General features: G+C 44.1%; 1 protein-coding gene across 1 annotated transcript; it reads left to right on the top strand.

Annotated features, from left to right (window-relative positions):
- The first annotated feature begins 2,779 nt into the window (after positions 1 to 2,779).
- COQ5 (coenzyme Q5, methyltransferase) lies at positions 2,780 to 15,842 on the top strand. Its single transcript, XM_044673898.1, has 7 exons — positions 2,780 to 2,979; positions 7,064 to 7,213; positions 9,149 to 9,370; positions 12,328 to 12,434; positions 14,676 to 14,764; positions 15,056 to 15,167; positions 15,263 to 15,842. Exons 1-7 carry the CDS (start codon positions 2,805 to 2,807, stop codon positions 15,362 to 15,364), a joined length of 957 nt encoding a protein of 318 aa, XP_044529833.1. The 5' UTR covers positions 2,780 to 2,804; the 3' UTR covers positions 15,365 to 15,842.
- The last annotated feature ends 231 nt before the right edge of the window (positions 15,843 to 16,073 follow it).

The raw sequence follows: 16,073 nt of genomic DNA, 5'->3' as shown, positions 1-16,073 counted from the left end.
AGAGAGGGAGGAAGGAAGGAAGGAAGGAAGGAAGGAAGGAAGGAAGGAAGGAAGGAAGGAAGGAAGGAAGGAAGAAATTTGGAGTTAGTTCAACTCTCATCTCTACTGCATACTACCTGGATGACTTTAGTCAAATCATTTTCCTTCACTGACCATCAGCTATATCAAAAATAAAATAAAGAGGTTGATATGGATAATTTAAAGTCCTTCCAGCTCTAAATCTGATCTTATTGGGGGAGGGGGGAGTAATCTAGTCAGCTATAGTCAGTCTATCAAAAAGAAGCATCTATTAGGCACCTACTATGTACTAGGCACTGTACTAAACACTACAGTCACTTAACCTCAATTTTCCCTTGGACAAGCTGATGGCAAAAAATAATCGCACTTCTCAAAAGGTGTAACAAGGATAAAATTAGATAATAGGAGAAATACAGTGTTGAAAATTAGTAACTATAGAGTACAAAAAGGAACCACTAGTGCCAGTCAGCCTCCTAAAAGGTATGAAAATTGATAGATTTATGGTGAAGTACATAAGAGGTAATTAGGTAAACCCACTGAAATTGTTATTGTGAAGCAAGGACAAATCCAGTAGAAAATTGCCAATATGAAAGGAAAAACTTGTTCCTAGAGATACCCCAAAGTGAAATGTGACGCCACAGGCAAGAATGAAATCTCTTTCATTGGGCATCTTTAGCAAAGCTAGTTGAGGGGCAGCTAGGTGACTAAGTGGATAGATAACCAAATCTGGAGATGGGAGGTCCTGGGTTCAAATTTGACCTTAAATATGTACTAGCTATGTGACCCTGGGCAAGTCACTTAATCCCAGTTGCCTAGCCCTTACCTCTCTTCTGCCTTGAAACTGATACCTATTATAGATTCTAAGACAGAGAATAAAGATTAAAAATAAAATAAAATAAAAAGATAGTCATTTGTCAGCATGTTGATCATCTTCGCTTTATTCTGTTTGCCACCTGTTCATGTTTGTTTGCATGTTGTTTTCCTATATTACAATGTGAGCTATGTGAGAGCAGGCACTGTTTTTTGCCTTTCTTTATTCATATCTCTAGAATTTAGCACAGTGTCTGGCACATAGTATAATTAATAAATGCTTGTTGAAGGGCCAACTATTTTAGTGGGAATTCTTAGAGAGGTATAGGTTGAATTCCATGGCCTCCAGACCTTCCAATGATGATGACGTTTACAAGATATTGACCCATAAACGTTATATAGAGGCAAATCATTAATAACAATAATGTCTATACAAGGCGAGATCATTACTATGAGAAATGACAGAAAGGTCATCCTTTCGAAGCCCAGATTGCTTGATAATGATTTTGCAAAGTAATGGTAGAGACTGTGCAATATCTCAAGTTGCAAAAATATAACACCAAGAAAATATATGGGAAGAAACTGTCAAAGTGGTCAGAATATACCCAGGCAGCTTGCTATCCCTTAAAAATTAACATGTGATACCTCAAAACTGCAAATACAAAACTCCCAAAATATCCTTGAGAATTCAACAAATCATCTGTACTGGAAGCACAGCATGACAGGGGTATCTCTTTAAGGTATATATAAAATTGAAGAACCTTTTTTTAACCCTTATCTTCTGTTTTAATATTAATTCTAAGGTTCCCTGGCAAAGGTTAGGCAATTGGGGTTAAATGACTTGCCCAGGATAACATTGTTGGGAAGTATCTGAGGTCAAATTTGAATTCAAGTCCTCCCAACTCCAGGCCTTGTTCTCTATCCGCTGAGTCACCTAGCTGCCCCTCTTTCTTTTGAAGGCAGCTAATTAGGTGGCATAGAGGATAGAATGTTAAACCTGGAATCAGAAGGACCTAACTTTGAATCTAGTCTTTAAAAAAAACAAAAACAAAAACAAAAAAAACCCTTACTTTCTGTTTTGGGATTAATTTTAAGACAGTAAAATGGCAAGGGCTAAATAAACAGTATTAAGTGACTTGCTCAGGGTCATATAGCTGGGAAGTGTCAGAGACCACTGTGCTACCTGGCTGCCCCAGAACAATGTTTTTAATGGATAGTTTCCCAATGCTCATGAGCTCCAAATAAAGTCAAATGAAAAGCTCTCAAAATATAGAGAACCAGAAGAAACCATCATAACCATGTGTTAGAGACAAGATTAACGCCCAGGCCTAAAGGAAGAAACCTTTAGGACAAAAGAGATATTTAACTTCAACTCCGCGGAGGCCTATGGTTAGTCTGAGACTAGTGAAGCGGGACTTTCCCTCAGGGAAGAACCATCACTCACAAGATCAAACCCGGGACTTTCACCTTCGAACTAACTAATCAGGGGTTCATCAAATCTTTCTAGGCTACAAGTTTGGGCGCTTCTAGATTCCACGTTGACAGGGCCATGGCTTGTCCCAGGACACCGACTTCTATCCCAATTCAATACGATAAAAGATGAGAACGATGAAGGGGAGCAATATAATGAAATGGAGCTTGGGGAGCCGGCTTGTCCATGCCGCCTCGGGGTTGTCAAAGCGCTCTGGCCTCTACCCCACCAAGAGACGGGTAACATCCGCTTCCTCCCTGCAGATGGCAGAAGAGAGCAACATCCAGATGTGCAAACCTCTGGAAGGCCCATGAGGGGGCGGGACCACGCTCTCTGGGGGTATAAGAAGAGCAGCTGCGTCACCCCAAAGCATAGACTTCCTGTTTCCAAGATCTTCGTTTCCGGGGAGGTGGCTCTGGGGTTCTTCCTGATTGGTTACGACTGTCTCTGGCGTTACGCGCCCGAACGTTCACCTGCTGCCTGGAGTCTCGATCCCTGGGTCGTCATGGCGGCTCGCAGAAGCCGGGCGCTGTGGCGGCTGAGCGGCTGGGGCTGGAGGCAGGCGCTGCTGTCTCCGAGGCTACGTCGGGGCTCAGCCCGGCTGCTCTCTACCGACAAACCAGGGGTGGCCACGCATTTCGGGTTTGAAACGGTGTCAGAGGAAGAGAAGGGGGACAAAGGTGAAGAAGGGAGGGGGCGGAGCCCAAGGAGGGGGCGTGGCCCGAGGAAAGGAGCGAGTTTGAGGGAGGGGCGGGGCTCGGGTGGGGGCGGGGCCTAAGCTAGGGAGGAGGTTTTCCATCTTGAGCTGGTGGAGGAGGGGCTTACTGCGGGGAAGTGGGAATGAAGGATTGGGGAGGGGGCTCTAAAGTCTGAGAAGAAGGGAGAGTAAGAGGCTAGAGGATGGGTAGTGTCTGATGTGGGGAACGGGGAGGAACTTTAAATGGGGGGAGCGCTTCTGTGGGAGCCGAAGGGCAGGGGGTGTGGTGGAAGAAAACAGCCAAGTGAGCATCTGTGTGGCCTCCCCTATGTGCCAGGCACTGTGCTAAACGATTTATAAATAATCCATTCGATTGAGCAGGATCCCAAAGGACCGGAGGAGAGGGAGCTGAGGGGCCAGAGAGATAGGGAAGGGGACTGGTGAGAAGGGGAGTAGCTGGAGGGAGAGGGGGTCTCAGTTTTGGGGGAAGGACCTGAGGAACTTAGCCCAGGGAATATGAAGAGAATCATGAAGGGATCTGGGAATAAGAGAGGAGTTTGATGTGAGGGGCTGAGAGTGTTAGGAGTGAGGGATCTGAGAGGAATGGGAAGAAGGATCTAGGGAGGGGGGATAATGACAGAGTAAGGGGTTTGAGATGAGAGGATTGAAGAGACTGGGGTAAGGGGTCTAAGAGGCCAGGGTGAAGGGTTTAAGGGGAAGAAGTTAGGGGTCTTTGGAGGTAAATAATAGTGTTAATAGCATTTTTATAGTGCTATAAGAGTCACAAAGGACAGGTGTTATCTCATTTGTTTCTCCTTGGATTGGAAAAAGAAACTGAGGTGGTGGTATCATGAGAGGGTTATGAAGAGCAGGGGTAAGAGAGAATAAAGGGTTTAAGTAGTTGAAGGGATCTGAGGGAATGGGATGAGGGAGCTAAACTCCCTCTGTTTGGAATGAGGGGCCAGAGTAAAAGGTCTTACTGGTCTGAGGAAGAATTTTAATATAATGAAATGAGGGGTCTGAGTGATTGGAGAATGGAGTAAGGGCTATGAGGAGATATAAGTCTCTGTGGATTGAGGGGGTCAAGGACTCAAGGATTCTAAGAGGACAGGGGTAAAGGGTATAGGGACCAGGATGCTAGTACTGAGGACCTGTGGCTCTGAGCACACTCTTGTTGCATTTCATCTTCTTGGGGCCTGATTACAGCTGTCAAAAGGATTGGAAAGGGAAAGAAGGCAAAGGATCCCTCCCTAGACAGTAGGGGAGTGGGATAGGCCAAGCAATCCTGGATTTAAAATGAGAAAGGACTTTGTAGAGATAACTAATCCAACAGGCTATCTGGTACAATGGAAAGAGTGCTGGGTTTGCAGTTAAACCATGAGGCTTCTGATATAATCACTGTTATTTACTCTAAGCAAGATGACCCTGGGCATGTTGTTTGCCCTCTCCATGTGAGGTAAGGATAGAGGGCTGAACTAGATTACTCCTGAGGTCCCTTTCTGCTCTGAATCACAGAGCCCCATTATATTACAGAGAAATTAACAATGGACATGTATATAGAGATCTGAAGTTTACAAAGTACTTCTATGTGCATTGTCTCATTACTGAGTCTCAGAGAGGGGTAGCATGCCCACAGCTTCTAGTTACTCTCCATATCTTTCCTGGAAGCCTCCCAAACAGAAGCAGAATTCCAGAGCTGGAAGAAATCTTAGAGTTGTCTAGTGTTGTCCAACTCCTCATTTTACAAAGGATTCAATCTGAGGGGGCAGAGATACTAGGAAGAACCCAAGATTTGTCAGAGGACCTGGATTCTATTCCCAGGTCAGTCTCTCCTTACTTATATGTCCTTGGACAAGTCATCAAATGCCAAACTTTGTTCATCAGCAAAAATAAATGGATTGGACTCATTCAAGAGTTCTTTGCATTCTTGGTATTCTGGAACCCTTTGGCAATCAGGTAAAGGATGTGGACCTCTTCTCAAAATCATAAATTTTTAAATGTGTAAAAGAAAGATAGGACTATGAAGGAAAATAATAATATTGAAATACTGTTAATAAATATTAAAAAAAAATAAGTTCATGCACCTCCAATTAAGGACTCCTAGACTAGGTGATACCCTAAGGTCTTTTCCCATTCTAAATCTATGTTGCAGTAGGTTTTCCAAATGTTTTTGTTGATGTTGATCGTTATTATTATTGTTCTTATTATACCTAGAACATGCTGGATCCTTGAAATATTATTATCCTCATTCTATGTTTCACAGATCAGCTTGGCTCTTACCTGGTAGCCATACTGATCCTGCCTCTTCATACTTAAATATAACCCTCAGGCCACTACCACTGTTGTGTTGCTCCTGTATTGCAAAGCATAACAAGCATCTTTGATTTTGTCAGTAGCTACCTTTATCAATAGAGATAACAATCTCTCTGAGACATCTTTTGGAGCTGCTAAGACCAACATCATCCAGCAGCCACGCTATCTGACCTTTCTGACCTTTCTGACCTTAGCTGGACTGATAGTAGTCCTTGGACAGGAGTCATATAATACAGTCTGTCACCAAATTATTATACTGATGTTCTCACATTTTACAGAGAAGTGAGATAAAGTGATTTCCCTAAGGTAACACTAAGCTACTAATTGTCAGTGAGGTGATTTGAATTCAGAACTTCCTAACTAGAAGTCCAAGGTAGTTTTCCCTGCTACTATGGCATTAGTAACATGAATTCGGGAGCTGCAACTGACCTGTTTTTCCCTATTTCATGTAAATAGGGAAACAATATGTGCAAATCACATTTAATGAAAAGCCAATCCATGAATCCATGAGAGCTATCGAGTAAAGACCCGATACAAAGTTGTTGAAAGGTTTAATATACTTAAAGTAAAAAATGTAGGGCATTCACCAGCAGCCCACTAGTGAAAGTCAGGTAAGAATTGTCAACTGGGGTCTGATTCCTTGTGTCAAAGTTTCTTAAGTTTGTGTTTTAAAATGCAGCAGAATAAAAACTAGCCTTGGCCTAAGACTATTCATTCAAGAATATTTATTTTGCTCCTATAGTGTTTGTGCAAAGGATTAAAGGAAAGAAAAGATCTATATGTAAAATGGTCCCTGGCCTTGTGAAACTTGTGGACTAATAAAGGACATTGGACGGGCGGACCCAGTGACTTGAAAGGTTATCATGAAGAAGAGAGATTAGCTTAAATTTAGGTTGAGTTGGCAGAAAAAGCTTCTTAACATTTGGAATTACCCAGTGAGCTGACTTGGGAAGGAATATGTTCTTCTTCATTAGAGGTCTCCAAGCAGATGCCAGATAACCACTTGTCAGATATCTAGTAGTAGGGATTGCTTTTCAGGTATGGGTGGGTCTAGATCCATGATTCCCAAAGTGGGTGCCACCGCCCCCTGGTGGGTGCTGCAGCAATCCAGTAGGGGCGGTGATGGCCACCGGTGCATTTATCTTTCCTATTAATTGCTATTAAGATTTTTAAGAAATTTAATTTCCAGGGGGCTAAGTAATATTTTTTCTGGAAAGGGGGCGGCAGGCCAAAAAAGTTTGGGAACTGCTGCGCTAGATGGTTGCCCCATCTCTAAAATTCTGTGACTTTCTCCAACAAGGATAATGTCAATTCACAGTAAAAGCGTATTTTTGTTCATCCTGACATCACAGGGTGATAGCTTGACTTATTCATGAATTGGATTTAAGTGAGGCAGAGGGGTATAAAAGTATTTGTTCAGATGAAAGAGAGAGAACCGTTTGGGAGGCTCCTTTACAAAGGAGGTGGCATATGAGGACAGGTAAGAATTGACAGCAGAGCAGGTACAGGCCTGCCTTCATAGAATTCCTCAGCAGGAATGCCCTGAAATCTCAGATCCAAAAAGAACATTTTGGGTTAATAGTTGGCAGTGAGGGGAGCTGGGAGGAAACACAAAGGACTAGCATAGTAGTGCCAGATTGAGAAATTGTCCAGAGACAGATGGTCTTACCTACATCCTTTTCCTGGGGGGGAGGGGGGGACACTTTGAAAATAATTGCCACTCAGTAACATATTTGTGATGGGATGTTTTTTAGTCTACCAGGTTTTTGAAAGTGTGGCCAAAAAATACGACTTGATGAATGACTCAATGAGTCTGGGGATCCACCGGATTTGGAAGGATTTACTGTTAGAGAAGATGCACCCTTTCCCGGGGACCAAACTTCTTGATGTGGCTGGAGGTACAGGTAAGGTCTCATTTTATACCTTGATTGTTGGTCCGAGTAGTGCTTCAGTTCCTTTTGGAGTAGCCTCATTCATCCTCTGTTAGGCCACAGATGGAAATAGAAAGCCTAATGCCCCATAGAAATGGAATATGCCATTACTGTTCTTTGCCTTCAGATTATAAGCTTTTTAAGAGCAGAGACTTTGAACACCTTCATTTTTCTGCTCCAGCCTGTAAACCTCTTGCATGAGGCCTTGCATTTTTTGTTTGTTTTTTTTTTTTCCAGATTTTGTTTTTTTATTTATCTATATCCTTTTTGGCTTAGTTACAACTCTTAAGACAGAAGAGCAAGGGCTAGGCCAATGGGGTTAAGTCACTTGCCCAGGGTCACACAGCTAGGAAGTATTTAAGGCCAGATTTGAAACCAGAGGCCTTGCATTTTGTAAGTATTGTAGTTGAGTGGTATGGTTTTGGTCCGCACCAATGAACTTGGCTAGACTTGACTTAAATCTTTATCTTAAATAACTTAAATCTAAGATTATTGCTTGGAGAAATTTTAGCGGTGACAATTACAGTATTAAATGGTAGTTTTTATTTTCATGAAACTTTCAAACTAAGTTTCTAATTGTTCTGCTTAATCTTCCAATGTAATTTTAGTTTTGTTTTTTTTTTCTTCTTCACCCTTGGCCATTTTAATATAGTAAAAAAGCAGATTTGGACTCGAGGCTTCTAGCTTTGTGGCCTTGGATGAACACGGTTAAGTTCTCTGCACCTCTTTTTTTTTTTTTTTTTTGGTAAGCCATTAGGCACTTTCTATAGCTAGAGAATGCTTTTTATCATCATCATCTTCATCCTTCCACCCATACCAGTCCCTACCACCCACCAAACCCCAGTGGCCTCATGGCAGTTTTAACTTCTCAGAGGACATGCCAACAAGCAAAATCATGACTTGGGCTGATCCTACAAAGTTAGAAAGGCTCCAAATACTGACCCAACGATTAACTTATAAAGATAAGACTAGCCAAGCTCAGTGAGTCTTATTACCATCCTGTTGGCCACTAGATGATTTTGTCTTTTTCACTGAGTAGTGACATGACATAAAGGAGAAGCCTTAGCTGATGCCTATTCCTGTAATCTGTGCCACTAAGATCATACCTCTTTTATTTATTTTTTTTTAAACCCTTACCTTCCGACTTCCAGTTAATACTGTGTATTGGCTCCAAGGCAGAAGAGTGGTAAGGGTGGGCAATGGGGGTCAAGTGACTTGCCCAGGGTCACACAGCTGGGAAGTATCTGAGGCCAAATTTGAACCTAGGACCTCCCATCTCTAGGCCTGACTCTCAATCCACTGAGCTACCCAGCTGCCCCCTATTCAGCACTTCTGATGGGCCAGCCACTGGATTTTCCTGTCAAAGCCCAAGGTGGTTCCAGGGACAGAGTCCAGAGTTCTGGTGGGAGAGGGATGAGGCAGCCTGATTTGAAAACCTCCTTTTAAGTTTTAGGAAGTATCTTATTTACATTATCTCTTTAGCTCCTTAGAACTACCCTGAGGGGGCGAGTGCTAGGGATAACATTATCTTCATTTTGCTAAGGAGATATCTGGGTATGAGAGAGGTTGTCCTCCATCACACAGCCAATAAGTGTTTAAAACAGGATTCAAATTCACTGTATCCATTATGCCACATTTCCTCTAAAGATTGTTGATAATTTTTACCACTAGTTTATTCAGGAGGTTGGTGTTAAATATAGCGGTTTACATATTCATGGTTTTCTAAAATGCCATAGTTGGTACCAGATGAATTAATCTCTAACCTGTAGAAAATGATATATAGATTAAGAAATTATTTTGGGGTGGAGAGGGACTTGAGCATCCGTAGCCTGTCAGCTCTCACACTTTGGAGTAGTCCGTTCCATTCAGAGAGCACTGTGATGCCTCTCCTTTTGTTTGGTTTTACAGGAGACATTGCCTTCCGGTTCATTAATTACATCAAGGCTCAGAACCAGAGGCAGCGACAGAGGGAGGTGAAATCCCGGCAAAACTTATCATGGGAAGAAATTTCCAAGTGCTACCAGAATGTCCAGGGTCCCTCGGAGGAATCCCACGTGGTAGTCTGTGACATTAACCAAGAAATGCTCAAGGTTGGAAAGCAGAAAGCAAAGACGTTGGGCCACAAAAAAGGTAGGCCCTGCAGGAAGTGGACCAAGGGAATCTGGGGAAGGGAAAACTGGGAATTTCATTAAAGGATTGGAATGCATTGAATTTTAGATTCACTGGGGAGTTCTTATAGGCAAGAGTCATAGGTGAAACGGAGTCCCTGGCTCTGTGGAGCCAGAGAAGGGTCTGCTTCCGATCACAAGGCACCCCAGTGACCCTAGGTTTTCCTGCCTTTCTCAAGAATTTCACCTGCCCTTCCTTGTCCTGCTGATCCCATTGTATCTTTATTGGGGGCATGTCACATTTGAAGGGAACCGAGCCACTAAGCCACAGAGCCTTTCCCTTCTGCATTTGCCTTTGCTTTTTGTTTATCTCAGTCCTTCTTTCTCCTCCTACCACCCGCAGCAGGAACTGCTTCCCCAAGCCTTGGGCCACCCGCTTGTCTCAGTATCAGCCCACTTAGTCCCAAGAATGAAGGATTCTTTTGTTGCCCTTCAACATCGTTCAGAAGATGGCCAGTCACAGTTGCTAGTGTATTTAGACAAAGGCACTGTGTTTTCCTCCTCTGTGGAGTCCCTGCATAAGGAATGAGGCTCCTGCACTTCTACCTTCCTGGTGTCAAGAGTGCCGAAATGAGGACTGTTACTTCATCTCGGGAACATAGCTTTGGAGTGTCTAGAGGAGGAAGCTAGCCGAATATGGCCCCCTGTGAAGCTCTGTACTTGGACTTAGCTCCTAAGTGGCCAGCCTCAGGAAACGAAAGGTACATCCCACAGACCTATGGCACTTTCCTGTAGTAGGACTGGGAGTCCAGTGATCTGGGTTCTAGTCTTGCCTTCGCCACCAATGAGGTCACTGTATGAGCCTGGCTAAGTCTGTGCCTCATTTTCCTTATATGTAAATGGATGGGACTCTAATGATGAACTCTGAGGCTGTATAGATCTACTCGTGAGGTATATACAGTATGGGTGGTCTCTGAATCACAGTGTCAGAGACTGATTTAAAATGGCTAAACCCTACTGTTTAATTATAGCTAGAGCATTTTAAGGTTTTCGATGTGCTTTATGACTATTATCCAATTTGAGGTAAATGCCATTGTCCCCTTTTTACAGATGTGAAGAAATTGAAGCAGGCAAAGGCTAAGAGATTTGCCCACAGTCACACAGCTATAGTCACATAGTATCTGAGGTCACATTTGAACTCAGGACTTTCTGACTCCCAAGGCTGGAGCTCTATCCGATGTGCCACATAGCTTCCTTTTCACCTTTTTCCTTTGCCCCGTCTTCCATCTTATAAGTACATATATTCTTTGCCAAAAATAAGTCCAATCTAAATAAAGTAGGGAGGAGATGGGAGCATAGAATAGAATTTTTTTTTTTAAACCCTTAACTTCTGTATATTGGCTCATAGGTGGACGAGTGGTAAGGGTGGGCAGTGGGGGTCAAGTGACTTGCCCAGGGTCACACAGCTGGGAAGTGTCTGAGGCCGGATTTGAACCTAGGACCTCCCGTCTCTAGGCCTGGCTCTCAATCCACTGAGCTACCCAGCTGCCCCCTGAATATATATATTTTTTTAAATGAAGGATATGGGAGAACTATATCTGTCTGTGGTAGTATCTCTTTGATCCTGGAATGGAAGCTCTGTGTCTTTCAAGGTTGCTAAAAGAGTTTCCAGCGCAATCCATGTTTCATAATATTGAAATACGGTCATTTGCTCTAGGCATTGCCCAGCAGAGGGCAAGCCTGATGTTTCCTGGTTAGATCTTCAAGTTTGGGGATTTTTGAGTCAGCTGGAATTGGAATAAGTCCATGTGTGATGCTGGGTTGTATGTGGTGGTTATCTGTGTTTTTATCTTAGTCCCTAACTAGATGAGGAATACCATGATGGCCTGCAGGATTCTCTTTTCCTAACCTCCTGTCTTTTTCAGTGTGCGGCTCTTCTGGGCCTCCAGAAGAGTCAGTGTGATCTTGGGCTGCATTAAAAGAGGAGTCATTAGAGTCTGGGAATAGAGCTGCCTTCATGGAGCACACCTGGAGGACCACTTTTTAGAATAAGCATTGCTTGTCGTGTCCCTGGGGGCCAAGCAGAATGGTGGAAGCCCTAAAGATCATAGAACATAACAGTGACTGAAAGGAAATGGGTAACGTTTAACTGGGAGGGATGGAACTGAGAGAAGGAATAACATGCAGAAGGATTTGACCACTGAGGACAGAACGAGGCACAGCGTTGTATGGCTGGAAGAGGTCCAGAGCACTGGAGTCACGAGACCTGAAGTCAACTCTCCCCTCCGAGGATGACTTCCAGCATGGTCACCTGATAGTTTCCTCACCTGTAAAATGAAGGAATTAGACTAAACAGCCTCAGATTTCCTTTCTAGCAATGTGTGATCTTAGGATCTAGCAGTGGGTGAAAATGGCAAAGAGGCAGATTTAGGTTTAATGAAAGAGAAAAATGCCTAACAGTTGGAGCTATCCAAAATGGAATTGGCTGCCTCAGGGAGACAGGAGGCTGTAAGACCATTTGGAATTTAGATGGCTTCAGCTCCTTCCCATCCTGAGGATCTGAGAAATGCCCACATCAGGCAGACCCTTAATAAATGTTTGTTTCTTTTTAAACCCTCACCTTCCATCTTAGAATCAATACTGTGTATTGGTTCCAAGGCAGAAGAGTGGTAAGGGTGAGCAATGGGGGCTAAATGACTTGCTCAGGGTCACACAGCTAGGCGTGTCTGAGGGCAGATTTGAACCCAGGACCTCCCGTCTCTAGGCCTGGCTCTCAATCCACTGAGCCACCCAGCTGCCCCCAATAAATGTTTATTTCATGAAAGAATCCAATATATAAGATCCAAGGTGGATTGTTGAGCTCTGGGTTCCACTGTAGTCCTGAAGGGGCAAGTCAGCACTGACCACAGATGAGCTCTCTGGGCGCAGAGGGTTCTGCTTCTGGCCTGGGGGTACAGCTCACACGTTGTTCTCTTTCAGGCCTGGCTTGGGTACTGGGTGATGCTGAAGAGCTTCCCTTTGACGATGACAAGTTTGATGTTTACACCATTGCCTTTGGGATCCGAAACGTCACACACATCGACCGGGTGAGGCAGAGGGATGCTGGGGTCCTGTGCTGCTCACTGGGTGACACTTGAGAGGCAGACTTAATTAGTGAGTGGGAGAAAGAAGCAAACAGCTCTTGGGGCCCAGATTTTAGGTTGGGGTGCCCCTTTCGGACTTAGGTTACAGCTCTTCACTATTTAAATCTGTAGTCTTCACATACAAACTCTTTCTCACACATATATTACCTTGTAATTCTGTAATCCACTTATCACCCTATAATGTGTTACAGCTGCCTTTGTTGGTGACTCATTCTCCCAATTAGCCGTAAGCTCCTGGAAGGGCAGGGCTATAGCACGGAGCTCAGCACTCGGGAAGTTGACTGATTTACATTGATATTTTGCCCAAACCAAAACTTTCTAAGTCCCTTGATACCAGGCTAACTTTCTCTAGTACCCTGGAGTTTATGGGTGGAAATGGGAAATGAAAGGAAGATTAGCCATTGAATTTCTGTATCATAAGTTTTAAATTAAAAAAATAATAATAATTTTACTTTCCAACCCCTCCTCCCCCATTAAAAAAAAAAAACAGAACACTTTATAACCAGTACACATGCACGGCCAATTTTCCTGCCTGTTTCTTTCTGTTTTGGGGAAGTAGGGAGCGTGCTTTGGCCTTGGGCCTCTGGAATCATGCTTGATCATTACATTGATCAGTGCCTCCTCAATCTTTCACAGTCAGTTGTCTTCGTGATATTGCTGTTGCCATGTGGATTATTCTCCTGATTCTGCTCATGTCACTGTATAAATTCATACAGATCTTATTTGCTTTTGAAACTTCCATTCCACTATTTCTTATGGCACAATGATATTTCATTACATTTATGTCATGTTTTGTTTAGCTATTCCTCAGTAAGTGGCACCCCTGCATTTCTAGTTTTTCGTACAGATTATTTTTAATGCCCTCACCTTCCATTTTAGTATCAATACTGTGTATTGGTTCCAAGGAAGAAGAGTGTTGAGGGCTAGACAATTAGAATTAAGTGATGTGTCCAGGGTCACACATCTAGGAAGGCCAAATTTGAACCCAGGACCTCCCATCTCCAGCATTGTCTTTCATCCACTGAGCTACCTAGCTGCCCCTAGATTTAAAAAAAAAAAAATGCTTTAGCAGTAGCCACATTCACTTAACTCACAGATAGAAGGGTCAAATTGTTGGGGTTACGCAACAGGTCTGTATCTTCCTACTCTCCAGTTTTTGAAGACCTTTGATATTTCACTGTAGAATAGAGGTTTCCTTTGGCCTTTCTCCTACAGCCAAACCAGCCACACACACAAAAGCTCAGACAGGTCTCATCAAGCTGGAAAGACCTCAAGAGCCCTGGCCCTTCCCTAGGTTCTCAGCCAAGCTTGAGGAGTGGTTAGTCATGTCCCACCAGATAGTAAAAGCCTGGATCATTTCAAAAAGTGCAGTGTAGGTTCTAGTTCAGAACCTCTGGTGTCAGAGGCAGCTGGGTAGCTCAGTGGATTGAGAGTCAGGCCTAGAGACAGGAGGTCTTGAGTTCAAATCTGGCCTCAGACACTTCCCAGCTATGTGACCCTGGGCAAGTCACTTAACCCCCTTGCCTAGCTTTTACCACTCTTCTGCCTTGGAACCAAAACACAGTATTGACTCTAAGACAGAAGATAAGGGTTTAAAAAAAAAAAAGCCTTCCAGCAGCTCTAAGTATAATACAGGAGACTATTTAAATACAACTAGTGACTCCCAGTATTATGTAAGGGCTATTTACCTCCCTGTCAAGTCGGCCTCAGCCACTTCCCAGCTGTGTGATCCTGGGCAAGTCACTTGACCCCCATTGCCTACCCTTACCACTCTTCCACCAAGGAGCCACTACACAGAAGTTAAGGGTTTTAAAAAAACAAAAAAACAACTTCTGGTTTCCACTTCAGGAACCTCAGTTTTGCTGACCCAGGGATTTTGTAAGTGATCCCAGCAGCTTTGTCACCATTTTCATTCCAAAACTAGAACCGTCCTTCTGCCAGGCCCAGGAGGATGGTTTGGTCCTTGTTTAGACTCAAAGAATCTTGGAGCATCTCCAGGATCACTCTCAGCTTGGAGGGACAGGATTGTGTTTTAAACCCACCTGTTTGTCCTGCCCTCTGTCTCAGGAAGCAGCTGAGCATCCCAGGCAGGAGTGCTGTTTCCCTCTCTCTGGATACATGGTGGGGGGACTTTACCTTTGGCCTCCCCTGAAAAGGGTCCTCCTGTTTTCTTGTTTTTCTCAGGCTCTTCAAGAAGCCTATCGGGTCCTGAAACCAGGAGGCAGGTTTCTCTGTCTGGAGTTTAGCCAAGTAAACAACCCCCTTATTTCCAGGTAGGAAGCATCTACTCCTTGGGCTGGGTTCTAGGCCTAGTAGGCCTTTGAGAAATGCTGGCTAAGGGAGGGACCAGTTGCTCAGGTGTCCCCATCTCTTCGGCATCCTGTCCCCGGCATGACAGATAAAAGTCTCTCTCTGAGGGCCAACCTCTTCGCTCGTTTTTGGTCCAGAGCCCTTCTGGAGCAGGACAGTGATAGCAGACAGACTCTGTAGAAGTGGGGAGTCGGGGCGGGGGGGAGGGGGGGGAGGATTCCTTTCCAACCTCTGCCATTTGTCTTCCTGTCCAGGCTCTATGACCTGTACAGCTTCCAGGTTATTCCAGTAATGGGAGAAGTCATTGCTGGAGACTGGAAGTCTTACCAGTACCTTGTGGAGAGCATCCGACGTTTCCCACCACAAGTGAGTAGCCCTAACCGTTCCCATAAAAAGCAGAGATGTCTTTGGAGGAAGCCGTATTCCAGGTCTTCTCTACTTCTCTTTCTCTTGCATTTTAGGAAGAATTCAAAGAGATGATTGAAGATGCTGGCTTTCAGAAGGTGACTTATGAGAGCCTCACAACAGGTATCGTGGCCATACATTCAGGCTTCAAGCTCTGACTCCAGCACGGTGCACCCATCACTCTGTAGTCCAGTGGAAAGGTCTCTGCGGCTCCCTGTTAGAGCTCCAGGCTTGGGAGGTAGGGCTGAAATGACTGACTGTCTTCAGTTATCAGGAGAAGCCACGTTACCTCTCTAATGCTCAGCTGGTGCTTTCTGGGACCTTTTCTCAGGGGTGCCGTTTGGTTCATTTCCCATGTAATGCCTTCTGCTGGCTTTTCCTGGATATGCAGTGTGTGCGTGGGGGGATTTGAGCACAGAAGCTCAGACTGGAACAGTTTCCGTGGCCTCTGCCTCCCCCACCATGTCATACATACCAAAAGGGAAATAAATGGACCCCTGTAAGTGAGTGGAAAAGAGGAACCACACACCAGATCACTCTTTAGTCCTAGAACTGGGTATTCTGCCCAGGTGGGCTGACAGCTGTTGGACTTAGGTGTGAGCATGGACAGCTTATTAAACGAGTTGACTTGTTGTGTCTGATTTCTCTACTGTCCTTCTCTGCTGTTCCTTTGACATTTCATAGGGGACAGCAGAGCTTAGATCTTTGTGGCCTGGAAATTTTGACAGCTCATCTTTCCTCCAGGGCTGCCATCTTTGCAAAAGTTATACTGTATTCTGGATACTTCTAGCAAAGCATTGTGGAATAGTACAAAGAACCCTGAATTCAAATTCCAGCTCTACTCATCATTAGTATTTCATGTTGGCT

Source organism: Gracilinanus agilis, chromosome 1, assembly GCF_016433145.1.
Source record: "Gracilinanus agilis isolate LMUSP501 chromosome 1, AgileGrace, whole genome shotgun sequence".
Taxonomy (NCBI): Eukaryota; Metazoa; Chordata; class Mammalia; order Didelphimorphia; family Didelphidae; genus Gracilinanus; species Gracilinanus agilis.
Note: the sequence above shows the minus strand (reverse complement) of the source record. Positions and strands in the feature narration are given on the sequence as shown.

What these genes read in the sequence shown, in the direction of transcription:
- COQ5 (XM_044673898.1), top strand. Translation starts at nt 2,805, where the DNA reads ATGGCGGCTCGCAGAAGCCGGGCGCTGTGGCGGCTGAGCGGCTGGGGC. An exon ending in GGAAGAGAAGGGGGACAAAG is followed by an intron (nt 2,980 to 7,063) that starts GTGAAGAAGGGA and finishes GATGTTTTTTAG; the next exon opens with TCTACCAGGTTTTTGAAAGT. An exon ending in TCCGACGTTTCCCACCACAA is followed by an intron (nt 15,168 to 15,262) that starts GTGAGTAGCCCT and finishes CTTGCATTTTAG; the next exon opens with GAAGAATTCAAAGAGATGAT.